We start from the raw sequence: 22,119 nt of genomic DNA, 5'->3' as shown, positions 1-22,119 counted from the left end.
ATCTTTTTGAGAAATATCTATGTTGTTTTTCATGGTAGCTACAGAAATTTACAATCCCATCATGCATAAGGGTTCCCTTTTCTGAGATTTAGTCTTAAATTCACATGTGTATGTTAATTATCTTTCAATGATTTCTTTAAAATATTCCTTTACCTTCAAGGGTTTTTCTTTCTCTTTAAAATTTTAGGAAAAAAAAGTCAAATTGGCAATTTCTGAAGAAGATGAGATAAAAAAATGTGGAATGCATCTTGGTTTCAAATTCTCTATACATACCATTGTGAAGTTTTTCCTCTTTACTCAAACCTTCAGGTATCATTCACCTTCTACAGATGAAGAACCATCATTGCTTTTATCTAAAGTCTTCAGAATTTAAGAATACTAAATCTGTGATATCACACATCACTTTCAAAAACTAAAAACCACCTGGGCCCTCCTAAAATAGATTGACAACTTGATTTTTGTTGCAAGTGGTTAAATACATTTCCCATTCAGATCAATTTTAGGCCCAGAAATAAGACCAATAGAGTGTTCTTTAACCTGTGTGGCATCAGATCGGCTCTCACAAATGCCAAGGGACAGGGCCTACTGAAGTTCACTCATGTTTTCTTAAGGGCTGCATTTTTAAAAAAACATGAATTCCCTCCCATCTTGCCCTGCTAGGAGAGTGTGGACTTGGCCCAGCCTACTGGAGCTCAGATTCTTATTTTGCCACTTTCTAGCTGTGGAGCTTCAGCAAGACACTTAAGGTTTCTGTACCTCAGTTAGACAACCTGAAAATGGGAGTAGTAATAGTAGTAACTTTTTTTTTTGAGAGATAACATGAGTTAGTACCCATTAAGCACTTAGAAGTTCACCTATGTACACTAAGAACTACATAACTGGATACTGCTGTGTCTACTATAATAGTGTAGCAGTGTTAAATATTTGTAAATTTTGTAAAGCTTTTGTTGTCATTACAGACTTTTACAACTGGAATATAGGAAACAGTGAGGACATTCCAGCTTTATCTAGGTCACAGTTCCAAGGAGAAGAGATTGATACACATTGTATCAGCACAAGGACTTTCACTGAAGAAGCTCAATTAACAAGCCAAAAAAAGAGATTTTTTTTTGTTAAAATTTAAAAAATATTTAGTTTTATTATGAGTAATTTAAAAACTTACCATAAAGCATATTGAAAAGCATAATGAAAAAGGTCATTTAGTGTGGGAACCCACTGTGTAGTGTATTTTAAGATGGCACCCTGCATCGCTACTTTTGCACGCTTACCTTCTCCTTCCACTCTCCTCCAAACTCCAACCCACTAGCACCAAGGAAGAACTATGTAAATATGCTGTCTGTAAGCACAAAGGAGGCAACAATGCAGGGTGAGGCCAAAGGAGAGCTAGGGGCAAAAAGAGAATTCCTTCCCCACTTCAGATAACCCAACACTTGGTGTGGATACTAAAACAATGTCCTGTGATCCCATGGCGCAGGGGACAACCATAGTTAACATTTTGGGAGATAAACATATGCATAGATACACAAGCATATTAATCGCTTTTTCAACTTTCAATGTAGACTGAATTCCAGGCAAAGATCTCTAGAGTTAATCTAAAAGGAATATAAAATCCTAAGATTAGGTCAATAGAAGAGGCAGGAATGGGGCAGGTGGAGGAGGCTCACACTTATATTTTTCTCTAGGAAAATAGATATTTTTGAAACTTTTTCCTTTCATTTGTTTTTTTCCAAAGTATGTTTACTTAATATAGAAATATTACTTTAAAATTTATGATGCCATCAGAAATTAATTTATTTGTGATATAACATGAAACATACCAATGGACATGGAATATATACCATTTAGATCAGCGGTTCTCAACCTGTGGGTCGCAACCCCTTTGGGGATCGAATGACCCTTTCACAGGGGTTGCCTAAGACCATCAGAAAACACATATATAATTACATATTGTTTTTGTGATTAATCACTATGCTTTAATTTGTAACAATGAAAATACATCCTGCATATCAGATATTTGCATTACTATTCATAACAGAAGCAAAATTACAGTTATGAAGTAGCAACGAAAATAATTTTATGGTTGGGAGTCACCACAACATGAGGAACTGTCTTAAAGGGTCGCGGCATTAGGAAGGTTGAGAACCACTGATTTAGATGATCACCCACTCTCCTTTATACACAATGGAAACCACTTTTTTGAATGAGCTGAGGCCTTATTATTCTAGTGCCAAATATTCTTACCAGATTTTTTTTTGTGTGTGTGTGTTCTGTTTGTGAATCATTCTTAATAGAGGACCCCTAGAATGATTTTCAACAAACCTGAAACAGGTGTAAATAATATAGATTACGTTCTGAAATCAACAAATCAGAGAACACTTATTTGGTATATAAATTGTGTGAAGAGCTTTGACTTTACGTAAAAACTAATCATGAATATAAATTGTTATTTATGGGTGAAGATGTATGACAATAGATATTTTCAGTCCTCTAATAGAAAGAAAGCACTTATGATAGCTTCAGTGGCTACACTGGTTGACAGGAGCATAGTGGATATATCTTGAACCTAAGCCATCATAAAATTTTGATTTAGAATGGCATAATAGACTACATATTCTTTGGCAATACATACTTAATTTTTAAAATAAAAGTGTGGCCTTTTCCCAAGGTAATAAATTTAATTTTTCTTATACATCATTTATTCATTCAACAAAAGTATATTGATCCCTTATTATGAAACAGGCAATGTTCCAGATGCTTGAGTTACAAAACAGAATCCAAACCCTCTAGGAACTCATAGATTAGGTGGGAGATATAAAGACAGGTAAAAAACAGTACAACATGGTAAGCATTATGTAAAGTTTTGTGAAAGCCAGAGGATAGAATGATTATATATTAAGAAATTAAATATGACATTATCAAAGAAAGAAAAAAAAAGATCAAGCAAATACAACAACAGAAAGAACAACTTTTTAAAGACCTGGCTGATTGGCTAGAGTGTGACCTGGGCTTCCTCAGGCCTGCCAGTCCCACACAAAAGTGATCAGCCATGGAGATTGTATACTCATACATGAAAAATGCTTTAGAGGGTTTGATTTGATTCAGGGAAAAAAAAAAAAAAGACTCCCCTCCTCTGTTAACTGTACCTGAAGTCACAATTGAAAGCAGCAGAAGCATAATTTGAAACTCCCTTTGATAAAGCTTTCCCTGCTTCCTCTGAGTTAAGAACATTTATGGAACCATGCACAGCAGCCTGTAGAAAATTTCATGCTCATCATGGCCAGATGGGAAGGGCTGGGGTTTGTCAGAGACTGACATTTGGAGAATTGGAGAGGCTAAAGATGGCTGTAGTTATATAATGAAATAATTAATTTAGAATTAATTTAAAGGCCAGAAGGGACCCTGAAAAAAAAAGAAAGGGAATTGCAAATGAGTAGATTTTTGCTGTTGGTAAAAATCTAGGTTACTTAACAGCTGTATTTTTCCATTTGTGTTTTTGTCTGTGGACTTTGATAGCACAATTGTCTAATAAGTGTTCATCATCTGAGTCTAACAATAGATTTCATTCCAGAATACAATTGTTACATAACAAAAATTCAGTATGTTGGAGAAAAAGTCTGTCAACACAGTTTTAAGCTTTGTACGCCTTTGTTTGTAGGAAGTCAGGCATGAATGAGCATTTGTCATTCGACTCTTCTAGTGCGTTTCCAGCACATTGTGCCTTGGGCATGACACATCAGAATCTGGTGTTTATCTTTTATTACCTGCCAGACCCCTCTGGAAAGAGCCTCCATGGTATTCATCATCTGCAGTGTTTGTTTCAGGTATACATATAAAAACATGTTGAATGCATTGGTTGGGGATATTGTGGTTTCCAAGGGCAACTTAAATAAAAAAGTGTGAGATGAATAATGAAGGAGACCTTCTGCAGGAGGTACGAAGTTAATAATTAAAATGTTATTTACAAAAATACTGACAGCAAAGCTTTCTATTGTTGTGTGCCAACTATTTGAGTGCCGGTATGAACAAGGGCAGCATGGTTATACTTGCTTTATGTCTGCTTTGGAGAATTTTGTGAAGGAACTCTCTTCTATACTATACATTAAGGTTATTAAAAAAAAGTAAATTTAGAGTTTACATTAGGAAAGCTCATTTAGCTTTAATAATCATTTAAACTAATTTTATTAAGTACTAAGCTTCAGATGCATAAGGATGCTATAAATTTTCTTAATGCCTATTTTGATTGTTATTGAGAGTACAATCTTTGTTTTTGTTAAAGCGTTTGTCTTATTCTAATAAAAATGCTTTGAGGGGGTGCAGCTGGGTGGAGGAGGGCAAAGGGGAAAACCAGGGACATCTGTAATAGTGTCAACAATAAAAAATGATTTGAGGTTAAATGACTAAAGTTGAGAACTTTGGGAGATAAAATATATTAATACTTTTTCTCCACCTTCTAAGTTCTAGGTGGTATACTAACCAAATCAACAGACAGATTAACAGAAGAATACCAAATTTTAATACAGGTACACGGGGAATTCACAAAAGCATGAAAATTCCAAAACAGTGATGCCAAGTTGGGTATATATAACATTTGGGACAAAGGAGAAAAGGTGGGGAAAAGGGTACTAGATTACAGAAGTGAGACTGGAACACACAGGGCAGACAACTCAGAAACAATGGAACATAGAGGGTATCTAGCTAACAGGCCCCTGCCTGAAGCCCTCCTATTTACTGTACTAAATTCAAATTAGGCTAAGGCTAACATGCTATTATTTTCTTCCTGAAGCAGTTTTCTCTACCTGGATTCTTGGGTAGGAAAACGGGAAGCTGTCTGAGTCTTTTTTCCTTAATAAATAGCTTAAAATCAATGATCTCAAAAAGGCAGCTTCAGAGTGGCAAAACTTTGGCCCCTTTCAGAACTCAATTTCAAATTATATTTGAAATGTTCAGCATTTTAAATGGTGACAGCTACTTATCTGCTCTAGAATATATTAAAACACTAAGTTGTCAACATGTAACATTTCTCATTAGTTCTTAATGTGTATGTGCCCAAGTTCTACTCTTGTTTTTCTGACAGATTATTCTGAAAAGCTGAAGTGCAGACTGGGAGGCATGCTGTGGTCAAGTCTGGGAGGGTGTGAGTTTTCTTTAGAAGAAGTTAAGAAAATATAATGCAAGTATCATACCTACTATGTGCAAGGCACAGTGGTAGACCAATTCACTGTGTTTGGAATAGTGTCATATAGAAAATAGTCCTGCTCCTTACTCCTTCTTCTAGTGGTGAAGACAGACAAAAAAAATCTAAGGAAGAATGAGTCACTGCTATGTATACTGAATATAAGCAGTGTGCTTTGGGATGGAGACAAGAATAAGTGTACTTTCCATGAGGAAACTGGGTAACACTGAGTGAAGAAGGGACTCACTGGAGAGGAGCTGCGGCTTATCAAATAGCGACCTATCATTGTCAGAGGCATCAAACGATGGACATGTTTGTGTAAAAGAACCAATTTATCTGAAAGGAAATTTGTGGCTGCAAGTGATGGCTTAGAGAAAGAAAGTATTAGTATTGATATCATCAGCTTTTTGAAATTTTGATTTCTAACTAAATTGGAATAGGTTTTGTTCCTACTGAGCTTATGGTACAACTGTGTTTTCTCTCTGACCTTTCAAAATTTTAGCCAAGATTCCAGGTGACCCAGCTTCAGTGAAAATTCTTGAGTCACATAGTCACCAGAGCAGTTTAGACCAATATTGCTTGTTTACTCTTAGGAGAATAGGAAAAAACCAACGATATTATTTTAAAGTACACAATTTTCACAGCAAGTGACAGAGTCTCTCTTTTGGAAAAAAGTTCCTTGATAACTGGTATGGAACATTATATTTAATGGATGTAATAAAGGCGAGCCTTGGTGTCCACTTGACCCAGCTCTCTGCTGAACAACCTCCTTTGTGCTCTCCCGAGTAGGGTCATATTCTCAGGGAGAGAAAGGACTTGAGAAGAGGGAGGGAGAGAGTGTGTGTCATTCCTTTTCCAGTTAACTAATGTCTGGAAAAGGACAAAGACTGTGTTCCATACCAGATGCTCTGGCAATGTGAACAGCTGCAGCATGAGGTTAACTGCAAAAACACAGCAGCCGAACAAAGGCTTGATGATTCAGAAGGGCAGATTGTGTGTGTGAAGAAAATCCGCTAGGATGATCACTTTTTTAACCAGAACAGATTCTTTGGCAGAACCTTCAGTAAAAATGAACCGTTATTAATCTTAGATTTAGTATTTTCCTAAAAAATATTTTACTGAGATTCTTACCTCAAAGCAATGCCATAAAGCCATGCATTCAGCTGAATTCGTAGCAGCGGTGAACAGAAAATAGATCAAAAACACATTCTTATTCCCAAAAGTAGATTAGTATTGACATCATCATTTTATGGGTGTATGAGGTTGCAAAATTGAGGGAAGTGGCAACATATCATAATAATTAAAATCTATTTGTCAAAAACCTTGTGTGTGGCACTGAGCTAGGTAATATGCCAGGCAAGTTGGGTAAGATATGTTCTCTGCACTGTAGATGCTTATGATTCACCCCCCAAACACCTGCACAGGTAGACACAGAGAGCCAATGCTTCCACATTGAAGGAGGAACGGATGCCACCTGAGGTGAGACCAGAGGTCCATTCTGCTTTGTAGCCTTTATCTCTGTGTGTGTCAGGGCAATAATGCAGCAGCTGTGTGGGAAGCTGTGGGTGACCTGATAAAGGCAGGACTCAGTGCTAGAGATATATGGGTCCCAGGTTACCCTACTTTTTGTGCTTTATGTTATTTTTTGTGCAACTCTATAAAAACTTCCCGATTCTATTTTTATATTTTAGTTGTGTTTTCTCTCTTAGGATTTAAAGTTTTGTTTTCAGAGTTCGAGTTTTTTAGTTCATTTTATATTCATTTTTATTTACCTCAAATCTACTTGTTTCTAGTTCAAGTACCTCTCTCGATGTTAAAAATAGTTTTGTGTTTCACATTCGTGGTTAAGATCCACTTACTAAAATCAGAATGCCTGTGTTATATTGTAGACTGACAAGTAATATCTCCACTAACTTTTCATTTTTACAGCCTTAAAGAGTTGTACATATTTTCCTTTGCACAGTAGACCTTTATGTGCTTTTTGACATAATAATGATAACAATTTTATGTGGTATACATTTATATAAATAAACACATATTTATCCATTTATAGTCCATTAAGTCTTTCCTAAGCTATGGTGACTAGAACTATATTTATTATTCTAGTTATAGGCATTTTATATTTTTAAAAGATAGAATGCCTTTTCCCATCATCTTTAAAATATTCTGTTTGAGGAGACTCAATATTTTTATCTGAAGCAGCCCATTAGTTAATATCTTCACTGACCTATAATGTTTTTGGATCAACTTGACACTGTGATTTTAAGAATATATTACATACTATATGTATATTTAAAATTTTATGCACTATCTTAAGCAATGTCACCCTACTAAATTAAATAAAAATTTTAAGTATATTTTATTGGTTATATTGTTACAGTAGTCCCAATTTATTTTCCCTTTGCTCCCCTCTGCCCAGTATCCCCCTTCCCTCCAGCAATCCCGCCCCCCTTAGTTCATGTCCATGGGTCATGCATATAAGTTCTTCGGCTTCACCCTTTCCTATATTATTCTTAACTTCCCCTGTCTATTTTGTACCTACCAATTATGCTTCTTAATCCCTGCACCATTTCCCCATTTCTCCCCCTTCCCACTCCCAGCCAATAACCCTCCAAATGATCTCTATACCTATGATTCTGTTCCTATTCTGGTTTGCTTAGTTAGATTTTGTTTTTATTTTTTAGATTCAGTTGTTGATAGTTGTGAGTTTGTTGTCATTTTAGTGTTCATAGTTTTGATCTTCTTTTTCTTAAGTAAGTCCCTTTGACATTTCATATAATAATGGCTTGGTGATGATGAGCTCCTTTAGCTTCACCTTGTCTGGGAAGCACTTCATCTGCTCTTCCATTTCAAATGATAGCTTTGCAGATAGAGTAATCTTGGTTGTAGGCCCTTGCTTTCCATCACTTTGAATACTTCTTGCCAACCCCTTCATGCCTGCAAAGTTTTCTTTGAGAAGTCAGCTGATAGTCTTATGGACACCCCTTTGTGGGTAACTCCCTGCTTTTCTCTTGCTTCTTTTAAGATTCTCTCTTTATCTTGAACCTTTGGTATTTTAATTATGATGTGTCTTGGTGTGGTCCTTTTTGAGTCTAGCTTGTTTGGGACTCTCTGTGCTTCCTGGACTTGTATGCCTATTTCCTTTGCCAAATTTGGGAAGTTCTCCTTCATTACTTTTTCACATAAGCTTTCAATTTCTTGCTCTTCCTCTTCTCCTTCTGGCACCCCTATGGTTTGGATGTTGGCACGTTGAAAGTTGTCCCAGAGGTTCCTAAGCCTCTCCTTAATTTTTTCAGTGCTTGTTTCCTCATTCTGTACTGATTGACTGTTTTTTTCTTCCTTATGTTCCAAATCATTGATTTGAACTCCAGTTTTCTTCCCTTCACCATTGGTTTTGTGTGGATTTTCCTTCGTTTTATTTATCATAGCCTTCACTTTTTCCATTCTGTGTTTGCCATACTCAAGCATCTTTCAAGCCTGTGAGCATCTTTATCACCAGTGGTTTGAATTCTATATCTCTTAGGTTGACTATCTCCTCATCTATGAGGTTGGCTATCTCCTTGTCACTTATCTCCTACTGGAACCTTGATCTGTTCCCTCTTTTGGGCCATACTTCTCTGTCTCCTCATCTTGACAGGCTCCTGTCTTTGTTTGCCTCTGTATCTTAGGTAGAGCTGTCGAATCTGTTATGTTGTAAGGGGCGGAGCCTTAGATATTCATCAGTCCAGGGTGACACGTTTCACCACATTGTGGTGCTGTATGTAGGGGAGGGGTCAGAGAGGGAACAATACCACTTGCTCAGCACTCACCCCTTTTCCAGGCACTTCTCCCACTTCCGTATGGGACTGGTGCCTCTGTAGCTTTTGCCCTGGCTGTTGTTCCCAGAGTGGGTGGGTCTGTGGATGTTCTAGGACCATAGGGGCCCTTTAAACAAGTGGACTCTGCTGAGAGACCAGCAGTTTCTTCCTCCGCCCCAACCCCTGCTGGTTTGCACAATCAGAAGCAATGAGGCTTGATTTTCCATGGCGCTAGGATGGTGAGCTGTGTGGTTTGGTCTGGACCTGGGAGCACTCCCTAGGTATTCCTCCATAGTTTTTAAAATGTGTGAATGGGCTTTCTGTTGGCCTGCCGCTGCCACTGTTGCTGTCACCACCACACCGCATTCTCTCCACCCCTGCTCTGTCCCCTCCTACCTGTCTGGTTGAGTATTTCTTCTTTATATCTTTGTTGGACTTCCATGCAGCTTGATTTTCTGGAACTTCTGGATGTCTCTAGTTTTTTTTTATTATTTACTTATTTGTTTGTTTATTTTCAGAGAGAGGGAAAAGGAGAAAGAGAGGGAGAGAAACATCACCGTGTGGTTGCCTCTCACTCGCGTCCCCAACTGGGGATCTGACATGCAACCTAATCATGTGCCCTGACTAGGAATCGAACCAATGACACTTGGCTCGTGGGCCGAAGCTCAATCCACTGAGCCACAGCAGCCAGAGATTGGTTGCCTCTAGTTTTGAGGTAGTTGTTATCATTCTTAGTTGTAAAGGGAGATGCAGCATGTGTCTAGACCTCCATCTTGGCTGGAAGTCTAAAAAAATTTTTTTTTCTGCAAGTTTTTTCTCACCTTTGAAGCATATCTGTTGTTTTTCTGCCCATCAACAAAGCTTTCAAAAATTACTTTGATCCTCTCTCACAGATAAATGTATTTTTAGGTGCAGAATCTTAATTTCTCTGGAAAATATGGAGATTTATTTTTCAGTTCACTTATGAAAAGACTAAATAAGATAAGTACTAGCACCAAACTCAGGGAATTGACCAATTTTTTTTCTTTCTTTATTATTTTATCTTCCTTTATTATTTAACTTCATCTTGTAAAAGTAACATGGCACTATACCTTCCGAAAGTTATTTTTTCCCTTCTCTGAAACTATTGGTTAGGCACATTTTCTCATAGAGAAAGTTCTGTGGCAGATTTTGCATTGTCTTGTTCCCAGAGGTGAGATCTGCTGTGGGCTTGGTGCTGCTGGTTGTGTATTTTCCCATCTTCTTGGGATAGGCATGAGATCCAGAGCTTCTTACAAGAGAAACAGCCACATCATTTACATTGTGACACTTCTTTCACACAGAGCTTCTTTATAATGATAGTTGCTTAAAATTTTTTGGGTGGATGTGGGTATATAGGAGGAATAGGGTTCCACCTAATCTGCTGGCTTGGATCTGGGTAATTTTATTTTGAAAGTAGTGAGCATCTCTGGTGGTAGAACTGGAAACTATCTGGTGATTCCTGACATTTGACTGGCTAACCCTTTCCACAAATGTGCTTGAGGGTGAGAAACATAACACTTTTCCAAATAGACCATCTCATCCTTAGCTCATTATGCTAAATAAAATTCTGATTCTATGTAACTTCCAAGAAATTAACTTATCTGTATTTTCCTTCGGTGCTCAGTTTGACCTCAAAGGACAGATGTTACTGAACTCTAAATTGAATTGTGAAGGTAAAAACAAAACAAAACTGTATTTCCTGCTGCCGTTTATATAAAACTGTTCAGCATTTAGTATTCTTAAAGGCAACATTTTAGTTTTTAGTGTTTTATTGCCTGTAAAATTTGTAAGTAGCATGAAGAAATGAAAGAAGACTTTTGAACCATTCATTTGGATTCTGTATTTTCTAGCTGTGAAACTAGTTGCTTTACTGCATCTTTCAGAAACTCAGCTACCTCATCAGAAAAATGGTCTGGTAGTACCTTCCTCATTAAAATAACACATACTCATACACCTTTTAAGTTATGTGTTACTTTATATTTCATGAAACAAGTAAATTCATCTTTAGTTCTTCTAGGGCATCTAGACCTATGACTGGCCTATTCTATTCTAAATACTTGTTGAATAAATGAATTAATTCTATACAAAGTAGAGTAGTCCCAGTAAGTCACTTGCCAACAAGAAGTGTGGATATACTACATTTATTTTCTTCAATTTCTATTTTTGCTATATTTTAAAATGTGTCTGGTCCCAATCATTATTGACCCATTATATCTTTATTAGAAACAACTATTAAAAAATTTATATTAGAAAGTGAGTCATTTATGAGAATTATTTGCGGTAATAAAAAACAACTCTTTCTGAAAATATTTACTTGTCAAAAATCTACAGGTTATGGGAAAATAAAGAACTTTCATTATATACATATTTAGTTTTCCATTTTATTAATGTTTTTGTACTTTTTAATTTTTGCAGTGAGGCTTATTTCATTTGTAATAAAGAAATGAAAGCAACAAAATTCTCCAGAGATTCCATGTATTCAGATGAAACTTCTAAAAATGGAATACAGTTTAAAGATTAAAGTTCTTTAAAAATATACAAATGAAGGTCGAGTTTTCAGGACAAGTAGCTCTGTGAGTAATGTGTCCCTAAGAATATCTTATTTTCTGTTAGTTGGAAAATGGTGGCCTTTTGAGTCCTTGTGCATAATGATCTCAGAGATTCCCTAATTTTGTGTAAGACTAAGGGGACTTTGCAGAAACAGCTTGATTGAAGGGGTGAATCACTTACTGGACCATAAATAAATGTTTTATGTTTTCAAATATGCTCCAAATGATGTTTATGTATCTGGTTGGTGAATCAGATATGTAAAAATGAGAATATTTTGGTCATGGTCTTGAGAAGGATATGGAATAGATCAGAGTCTACAAACATTGTTGACCACCAGGACTAAGTAAATATTTTGTAATTGGTTCTTTTTAATGTCTTTAAGTTTTATTTAATGTCACTCCTTAATGTTTAGAAAATTCTCTTGAAATATCAGTTTATATATATATTTAATGCTATGAGGAGGTATAGGAAATACAATTTTGTCAGGTCTTAAAGGAAATAATCATATCCCTGGTAAAAAATTGTTGTTTAGAGGATAAATATAGTAGAAAAAAATAAAAAACCCTTAAGAAAAGGTGAAATTAATGGGGTAAAGAGACAAGGGTGTTGTGAAGTAGCTTGTCACCAGCAGAAACTTTTCTATTTCTTATCTTATAATAGAAAACATTGTGTAAAGCCATTCCTGTGTATAAGACAGAGAGAAGCCATCTGATGGAATGACAGCAGAAACATTTCTGAAGTGGGAATAGGTTTTCTGGTGGAAATGTCAAAAGAAACCAGAATGAACCTGTTTTAGTAGAATTTTGAGATTGTCTACATTAAGCATGAATTAGATTTGCATATTTATGCTATACGATCTGAAACTGCATATCTGTGCTTGTGCTCATGGTTTCTCCAACCTGGTTAACTGCATCCCTCTCTATCTTCAGCTCAGATATCTCTTCTTTTTGGTTTAAGCTTGGCCTAGTTTCCCTGGCTATCTGAAGACTCTGTTTATAAAACATCCTGCCAGTTTAATAATAGCAACATTGAAGTCCAGGCTCAAGAATGTTGTACACACTGCTCCTTCTGAGAGCCCTCAGATTACTAACATACCCCCACCTGTTGGAGAGGGTCTTCTAGTTTATTGAGTTCAGAATCTAGAGCTGCTTAGATAAGAGATTAGAGCTTGACTCAATGGAAGCTTTACCCCGTAAATTAGGGGCCCATGAGGTAACCTAAAATGAGGTATCTTCCCACAGAGATCCTCAGTAAAGCATGGTGCCTAGGTAATATCACAACTAACATCTCTTTAGTACTTACTTTGCATCAGGCACTGATTGGTGAACATAAAGGTGCAACCAGAAGATTTGTCAGCTGCAGCTGTATTGCTGATTGCTTCCATAATGTTCCCAAACTAATAGGTAAACAGCTGCAAAGTCTTAAAACTCCAAACTTTTCCAATTGTCCTACTGTTCCCCAAGGGCCCTTGGACCTTCCCACAATCCATGAACTAGAGATTTAACACCTGACCCTGCAGGAACCCTCTAGAATTCTGCCTTAGCCTCCCAGCAGCCCAGAACCCTGGGGTCATTCTTACTGACAGTATTCATTAAGAGTGCATTAAATACTAGTGCTCTAGAGCCAGCTGTCAGGATTCAAATCTTAGCATTACTACTTACAAGATGTGTGATTTAGAGCCAACTCTAAAATTGAGATGATAACGTTATCTATCTCAAGGGATTGTTTTGAGACTAAATGAATTAATATATACAGAGCATTCAGAAGAGACTTGACACATAGTAAGTATAATAAAAGTGTTTGTTATTTTTAACAGCTGTGCTAATGGTTAAATATTTTGACCATTATCTCTCAGTATCACACTAGATACCACTGGTGGGGAGAAACACAGGGTCACTACAGCTATCACTGTGCCCAGGGGCCACCTAGAACTGCTGCATATTCCGACAGCATTTCAGTCTTTGAGATCTTCTACATGGTAGTTGAAAAACTTTCTTTTCTTCTTTACTCCCTGCTTTATACTTTAAATGAATCTCCAACCTTTAAAAATCATGAAATTTCCTGTAAGAATCCAGATATCTGGCATTCCTTGGAGATTTGAAAAACTGACATCACAGGGGCAACACTTTTTCAAGCAACAACTAGCTAGAACAACATCCTGGCTTCTTCTTGGGAAGGGCTGTCAGCTCTGGTGTTCGCCATCTAGCCCAAGGTGCCTCTTTGTTATCTGCCTGTAATTTGAGTTTGCTATCCATGAACTCACCGAATCACTTTCTTTACAACATGGAAACCTTTAACTTCCATAACAATACTTTATTGCCTATTCTTGAATATAAGATTATTTATAAAAGAGACCATGTTATATTTATTTTTATGTCTTTGACTTTGCCTCATCCATAGTAGGTTATCCATAGTTCTCATTGTTTCAACTGATGAAGTTTAAGCTGGTGGTGAGTTAAGATGGTTTTAATCCTTACACAGGAAAGAGTTATAAAAAATACAGTTGTAAAAGATTATATTGAAGAAGTAGAGTGAACAAGTTTTTATGAGTTACACAGATAACATTATATAATAGAATCGAAATTCCATCTAGTTCAATGTCAGGCTGTGGTGATATGGGAAGCTACTTAAATAATTCCCATTCTTCCTTGCAGCCATATGACCTTGAACAAATGGCTTAACCCCTGTGGAGCTATTTTTGCCTTGGCAAAAATGTAGGTAATAATAAATGTTCACTGGATGTTTTTATAAGTATTAAGTGAGACATAATATTGATTGGCTATGAAATACTTGTAAAATGTTAATATGCTTGTGGAGTATGATTGCATTTATTGTAGTGTTTCTGGATGAAAACACCAAGGTTACAGTGGAATTTTCTACATAGTGAGAAGTCAGAATTAGAACCCTAACCACATAAATACTCGCTAATAATTTTTTTAATTAAAAAATTATTTTATTTTATTTTACATTTTAAATTATATTTTATTGATTATGCTATTACAGTTCCCCCTTTGCTCCCTGCCTCCCAGCACCCACCACTCCCTCAGGCAATCCCTACACCATTGTTCATGTCCATGGGTCAGGCGTATAAGTTCATTGGCTACTCCATTTCCTATACTGTAATTTACAGCCCCATGGCTACTCTGTAACTACATATTTGTACTTCTATTTAAAAAATATATTTTTATTTATTGATTTTTGGTGAGAGAGAGAGGAGGAAACATTAATTTGTTGTTCCACTTCTTAATGCATTCATTAGTTCATTTTTGTATTTGTCCTGACCGGGGATCAAACCCACAACCTTGGGATACTGGTTCGATGCTCTAATCAACTGAGCCACTCAGCCAGGGCCTCATATTTGTACTTCTTAATCCCTTACTTCTTCATCCATTCCCATCCACCCTCTTCCCATCCGGCAACTATTAAAATTCTCTCCATACCCATGATTCTGTCTCTGTTCTTCTTGTTTGCTCAGTTTGTTTTTTAAATTCAATCATTGATAGATATGTGTTTATTGCCATTTTATTATTTATAGTTTTGACCTTTTCTTAAATAAGTCCCTTTAACATTTCATATAATAATGGTTTGGAGATGACAAACTCCTTTAGCCTTTTCCTGTCTGGGAAGCTCTTTATCTCCCCTTCAATTATAAATGATATCTTTGCTGGGTAGAGTAATTTTGGCTGTAGGTCCCTGCTTTTCATGACTAAATATTTCTTGCCAATCCATTCTAACTTGCAAAGTTTCTTTTGAGAAATCAACTGACAGTCTTATGGGAACTGCTGTGTAGGTAACTAATTGCTTTTCTCTTGCCACTTTTAAGATTCTCTCTTTATCTTTAACCTTTGGCATTTTAATTATGATGTGTCTTGGAGTGGGCCTCTTTGCATCCATCTTTGTGGGACTCTCTGTGCTTCCTGGACTTGCACATTTGTTTCCTTTACCAAATTAAGAAAGTTTTCTTTCATTATTTTTTCAAATAGATTTCCAATTTCTTACTCTTTCTCTTTTCCTGGCACCCCTATGATGTGAATGTTGGATTTCTTGGAATTGTCCTAAGGCTGCTTATACTATATTCATTTTTTTGAATTTTTCTTCCTGTTGTTCTGATTGGTTGTTTTTTGCTTCCTTGTGTTCCAAATCATTGATTTGATTCTCAGCTTAATGCACTCTACTGTTGTTTTCCTTTCGCATTGTTCTTTAATTCAATTAGTGTAGACTTCACTTCTGACTGAATCTTTTTTATGCTGTTGAGGTCCTCACTAAGTTTCTTGAGCATAGTTATAATCAGTGTTTTGAACTCTTAATTTGATAGATTTGTTATCTCCATTTTTTGGAATTTTGATCTGTTCTTTCATTGGGCCATATTTCTTTGTCTCCTCCTTTCAGCAGCCTCCCTGTGTGTGTTTCTATGTATTAGGTAGAGCTGCCATGACTCCCTGTCTTGGTAGTATGTCCTAATATAGTAGATGTTCTGTATGGTCCAATAGAAATTGTCCCCTATCGTGCAAGCTGGGTACTTGTGGTGCAGTCTTCATGTGTGCTGAGTACGCCTTCCTCTTGTAGTTGAACCTTGGTTGCTGTTGGCAGGTTAATGAAAAGGCTTTACCCAGGATGATGATCTGCAATTACTGGCTGTGACCATTGAACACCAACCTTTGCTTTCCATGAAGGATCAGCTCTTCAGTGGCAGGGTGGTGGTGCTCCAACATGGTTTGTAGCTGATTACTGGGTGAACAGGCTCTGGGATTTCCCAGGTGGTGCAGGCCAAGATCAGCTCCCACCTGTGTTTTGCCTAGAGCCACACTGCCTGAGCTATAAAGCAATCTGAGATGGCTGCTACTTATGCTGGGTTTGGAGATTCCCAGGCAAAACCAAGCTGTAAATCTATGCTGAATGCTGCCAGTGCTGGGACTAGGGTCATTTAGCAAGAGGTATGGGGGCCGGGGACTCACTGAGGCAGGCTGTTGCTTATTTGATAGGATTTAGGAAGTTGTGAAACATGAGCGAAGACCAGCCATTCATATGGAAAAGTCATGGTTAATTATTTGGGTGGGCCCATAAATTGGGTGGGACAGAGTCTCAGGGGATCTCCAGGGCAGGACAAACAGTGTTATCCACTTTAATAGAGTCTCAGATATGGAACCCCACCTGCCAGCTCTGTGGCTCTGTGAGGATAGGGCTCAGAAAAGGGACAGTGGCCTCTGCCTGTTTTTCTGTCTGGGAGAAAGCTGTCTTCCAGTTCCTACCTTAATGCCAGACACTTCTGTTCCTTCCTGTATGGAACTGGTGCTTTTCATGGTGCTAACCCAGTGCTGGAGCTCAGAGGGAGTGAGTCTGAGGAAATCTATGTGTGGGTTTTATAGAAGGATCTTCTTGGGACTCCTGCAGTTTCTTCCATTAACTAAATCCTTGCTGGTTTTTGCAGCCAGAAGTTATGGGGTCTTATATTCCTGGCACTGGAACCCCTTGACTCTGTGGTCTGATGTGTGGCTGGAACACCTCACTCCTGATATAACCCTCCCAATTTTTTATCCACCACATGTGGATGTGGGACCAGCTTGTTCTGTGTGTTCACCTCTCCTACCAGTCTAGATGGATGTGGTTTCTCTAATTCCTTAGTTGTCAGACTTCGATTCAACTTGATTTGTGACAGTTCTTAGTGATGGTTGTTCTATATGTTGTAATTTTGATGTGGTTGTGCGAGAAGGTGAAACTTGTTTACCTGTGCCGTCATCTTCTAATAACTTTTTTACTGAAATATCATTCACATCATAATTAAATATAATTAAAAGAGTAAGGGGAATAAAAATACTCTACTGGAGGCAGGACAAACCAAAAATACCCTAAAATTTTTTCAGCTATTATAGCTATATCTATACTTTGGTCATCCAGGTATGTAAGAGAAAGTCAAAGGACTGAACTAAATGTATTCTTCATCTAAATTTTTTTTTTTCTTGAACATCTATTGTGGAGTCAGAGGCACATACTATGACTTAGTTTTGGGGTTTTTATTGGTGAAATTCTCAGGTTAGTAACTAGGTGAACTGTCTTTGCTGTTTTCTTAAGAAACTTTTCCTTTTGGTCTGAAATATGGAGACAGGTGAATACTACTAAAACAAACTTTCTCTGAGGTTGAGTCTGTGGCATTTCAGAAGCAGAATGGCACTTTGAAATTAGAAGACCTATTTGTAACCTGCATCTTCAGTTCAATCATGAGGCCTTGAGCAAGTTATTTTGGATTTCACTTTTAACATTTGTAAAATAGAGATTCAACTATTTTGAGGGTTATACTGAGGAAACATGCCTGACAAAGTGCTCACCTTAAGCATATTGTTATATTAGTTGTATGTCAGAGTTTGTAGCTGGAAGAAATCTTAAAGTTTATCTCATTTGATTTCTTCATATCTGTATATAAGGGGACCCCCAAAGGGTCAAACTAGTACAAATGTTAGTTTGTTTTTAAAAATATATATATATTTATATATCTGGAAAAATACTTTATTTTCCAAATGAGGCTTCCTGTAAATAAACAAGGACATATATTTATAAAAATATTTACCAAAAATACAACTATACATTGGCATTTATATGACCTTAGTAACCAATGTAACCCCAATAAAGTTAATAATAAAAGAAGAAATACAATTATAAAATGTATATTTCTGTCAATGCAATTTTAGAAATGGTCAATATGCACATTAGGCTATATATTACCATCAGAATTCTATAAGAAGTGTATTGGGAAAATTTGCACAGATATTTAAATAAAATTATACATGACTAGAAAAAAAATTATCTCACAGTATCATATGGTCCAAGTATAATATTATTTGGAGTAGAATAAACCACAATATTCTTAGTAAAACTTTAAAATAACAAAAAGGTTTTTACCTTGTGAAATGTATCTTTGTTCATATACAATAAAAAATAATATATCATAATTACATATAAACAAAAAAGAAACATTTTTTTTCTCTTTCAGTTTTCAGAGGCTGAGTTGGTTTTATTAAAAAAAAGGGTAGAACTGTGCTCCAGCAACCACTCTGGTCATGTATTTATATAACTTCCCCTCAGATATGGAACTTCTGAGAATCTGCTCTTCAAAAAGACAATAGCTCAAAACATTTTAGAGTATAGTTTTTGACCCTGACCGTGCCACTTTCATTTCCCCTCAAAGCACAATGAGGAGTTTGTAAAAAACATTAAAAATATCAGTGTCAGCTAAAAAAAACTGTATTTTTTTTTTAGCGTTTGCTTTTATGTCCTGGGACTCAGAAGTGATTTTGTTCATTGCTGGTGCAGAGACATAGGAGCTCTTCATCCCCACCCCCGCCTCTCTGCCCAGTTTCCTGTTGGAAATTGCTCTTGACAGGTCTATCAAGGGATCCTGTCAAAGATTATAACTAGAGTGTAGGAAGTTTGGTTATTTTGTTTAAAATTCTTTTTCTTTACATATCTTAAGCTATAAAACAGTTGAAGTATGACATTTGTTTTACACATGTAAAATGCAGTCACAAAACAGCATTTTATCAGTGCTTTTTTGAAGTAAACATTGATGCAGTAAGGTTGACGTAAGAGAAAAGAGAAGAGTCAATTTCTCAGGTTCTTATGCCTCTGGTCAAAGATATTAGAGATCCTAAAAAAGAAATCATAAGACAAAACTTTTTAGCTGAAATGCACTTGGTAAAATTATTTGAAAATAAATAGTATAAAACACTTCAGAATATAAAATAAGGATAGAAATCTTTTTTTTAAATTTATTTTTAAGTATATTTTATTGATTTTATCATTACAATAGTTCCAATTTTTTCCCCTTTGTTCCCCTCTGCCCAGCACCACCCCTTCCCCAGCAATCCCATCCCACCCCCCAAGTCCATGCCCATGGGTCATACATACAAATTCTCTGGCTTCACCCTTCCTTATATTATTCTTTTTTTAAAAAAAATAATTACTTAAATAATTTTTTAACAATAAAAAATAACAATCCTCCCCTCTCAGACTTAAGACCCTTTATAATCTTATAGAGGACAATGGGTGAAGGTCTCGTGCTCCTCTAGCTGCTTCAAGCTGGACATGGTCGTCGTCCTACCTACCCTTGAGTCCAGAAGTCCCTAATAAGAGTGGGGGTGTGGAGGGGAGGGTAGCCTTCCCACATGGGGAAGGATCGTGCAGACTCCAGGTCAGTTGGCTGTCCCCGGACAACGGCGTGCTTGGTTTAACAGGCTGGCATACTTGTTGTGTTCTGGGGGCAACAGATTTGGCAACAGGGTTAAAAGACATCATTCAATCCATAACCACTAGGTGACAAAAGGCAGGTATTAATTTTTTAATGTCCCACATTAGGGAAAAAAAGGGCTCCTTTGGAGGAAGGTATACAAGGCACGTCTCATCTGTCCAAAGCCCTTTTGCCCATTATACTTAGTTTGGGCTGAGGGAAATATTTTAAGTTTCCCCCCTCTCAGACCTCTGGGCCCTTTCTGTCCAAGGCATTAGGATACAAAAGAGAAACCAGTTTTAAAGTGAAGCCCACAGACCACCCCATACTTCACCAACCCAGCCACTTAGTTCGGCCAAACCATTGAGTCTCAGGAGGCAGTGATGCAGACAGGATTAAGTGGGGCCTATGCGTACAATCAGTCAGGTAATGAGATCATAGACTTATGCCCTTTGAAAACAAAACAGATGTTAATTTATGCAACATAACCCACAAACAAGTCTCTAAGTCTGTAAGATTGTCTTATTTGAAACACATCCACTTGCAAGGCATTTGACATTCTTCTTGCTGTAAATTAAACATCTTTGATGATGACACAGACATAGTTTCACTTTCAAATGAAAACAAACTGTAAATGAAAAGAAACTTTAAAGACGGTTAGCTGCACTACTTTATAGTCTACCTCTGAGCATTGTGATTTTCCTTGAATCACGATTTTTCCCCTTCAGATTGCCCTCTTTGTCATTAAAGGGACCGCATTAAGTCCAGTTTTAATTTAAGGATAGAAGTCTTGACTAATTGGACAAGATCTTAATTTATTTCATGAAATTTTCTGCACCACATTTGAAAGGCCACACAGAAAATCCAGCCTATCAGCAGAATGTTGGGCTTTATAATTTTGATTTTTTCAAGTGGATGTGGAAATGAAAAAATTTACATCATTATAAAAGTCTCCTATACTCATTTTAAAATTTAGCTGTCCAATCATACCTTCTTGACAACCAAATTTAGCTGTGTGAATGCTCTGTTATTGGATCTTTTGTTTATCAATTATATAGGATACAAGAGATGAAGAAAGCAGCAGGATGAATAAATTAAGAAGGACAGAAAAGAAAGTCACTAAATCACAGATTTCTTTGACTGAAGTAGGAGAAATGGATATATCCAACTCAAAAGGTATCTTGTACGTGTGCTCCCCTCTGCTACCTTAGTTGGTAGATTGTAGAGACTCTTACTCTCAGGAATTATCTTGCTGTTATTATCCCTCAAAAATATATGGTCAATGACAATCTCTATTTGGTCTACCTTTTCATAATAAATTTGCTTTTCGTTTATGGAAGAATAAATAAAATTTATTTCTACATAGGCAACATAAAAGATGGCAAATATAGGCTTACAATGTACATATATGAACATAACCAATGGAAAGATTCAGAATTTATAGGGCAGGAGAATGAGGATATATAGTTGGAAGAAAGAGAACATAACAGAAGGTACATGTAAGTAAGAAGAGAAGCACATATCTGTTCTGAGAATGAGTACAAAAATCATTACTGAGGATTTGGAAGGCCATGTTAGAGTGTGGAACATGTTTTCATATGATGTGCTAGAATTCCACCTAAACTCTAATGGATCTGAAACTTGGAATTAATCTGGACACACACTAAATTCTAGGAACATTGATGCTTTCCAAGGCAGGTCACTAGGAATGGCTAGTGCATGGCAGCAATAAAAAGCAGTCAGAGGTTTTTAGATTTTTAAAATTGTTTTTAAGTTCTCTACAGACAATGCATCCCCTTATGGCCTGCCACTAAGGTGTACTATGCCCAGTGCTCTTTGTTTGGTATGCCACTACCTAGGAATAAATTATTCCCTCAAGCATTTCTCTCCATGTCACATTGAAAGACAGTTGAAAACAATGGCAACATGCCTTAACATTTTTTTTTTTATTACTACAGAAAAGTTCACAAAACAAATGGTGTGTCACAAATTGGGGGATATGAGCAAACCAGTTGTGAGACCTGGCTCTGCTGAATCTCATCTGCCACAAGATGACAAGGATTTCCAGGATCACACAACAGTGATAAAACCCTCATCCTTCAAAACATCAGCCAGCACTCCTGGTGGTGAATTCAACTCAGACTCCAGCTCTCCTGGTAAGGACTCTGGGACAAACTGGCATGTGGTTCCAGCCACTAGTCCCAAATTTGTGTTTGAATTAGAGATAATGTCATTTTGTTTGAGGAATGCTAGCCTGGTTGTCAGAATACTTAGAAGAATTTATACAGCTATCATTTATAAGGTGCTTTACAGCTTTCTTGACCTACTAGGCTGCTCATCTGGAAAATGGAGGGGTTGTA

General features: G+C 36.8%; 1 protein-coding gene across 2 annotated transcripts in view; it reads left to right on the top strand.

Moving 5' to 3' along the window:
* The first annotated feature begins 3,725 nt into the window (after positions 1–3,725).
* LGSN (lengsin, lens protein with glutamine synthetase domain) overlaps positions 3,726–22,119 on the top strand; it is a 33,893-nt gene continuing 15,499 nt past the window's right edge. Inside the window, exons 1-3 of one of the 2 annotated variants that reach the window (XM_090280497.1) lie at positions 3,726–3,821; positions 20,818–20,935; positions 21,718–21,915. In XM_090280497.1, the coding sequence (XP_090136623.1) occupies positions 3,726–3,821; positions 20,818–20,935; positions 21,718–21,915 (412 nt within the window). Of the gene's footprint in view, positions 3,822–20,817; positions 20,936–21,717; positions 21,916–22,119 lie in introns of those variants that run through there. The other variant, XM_090280498.1, reaches the window with a different exon arrangement.

Source organism: Furipterus horrens, unplaced genomic scaffold (genome assembly GCF_987537825.1).
Source record: "Furipterus horrens unplaced genomic scaffold, mFurHor1.1.pri manual_scaffold_6, whole genome shotgun sequence".
Classification (NCBI taxonomy): Eukaryota; Metazoa; Chordata; class Mammalia; order Chiroptera; family Furipteridae; genus Furipterus; species Furipterus horrens.
The sequence above is the reverse complement of the archived record's forward strand: the minus strand, read 5'-3'. Positions and strand labels throughout refer to the sequence as shown.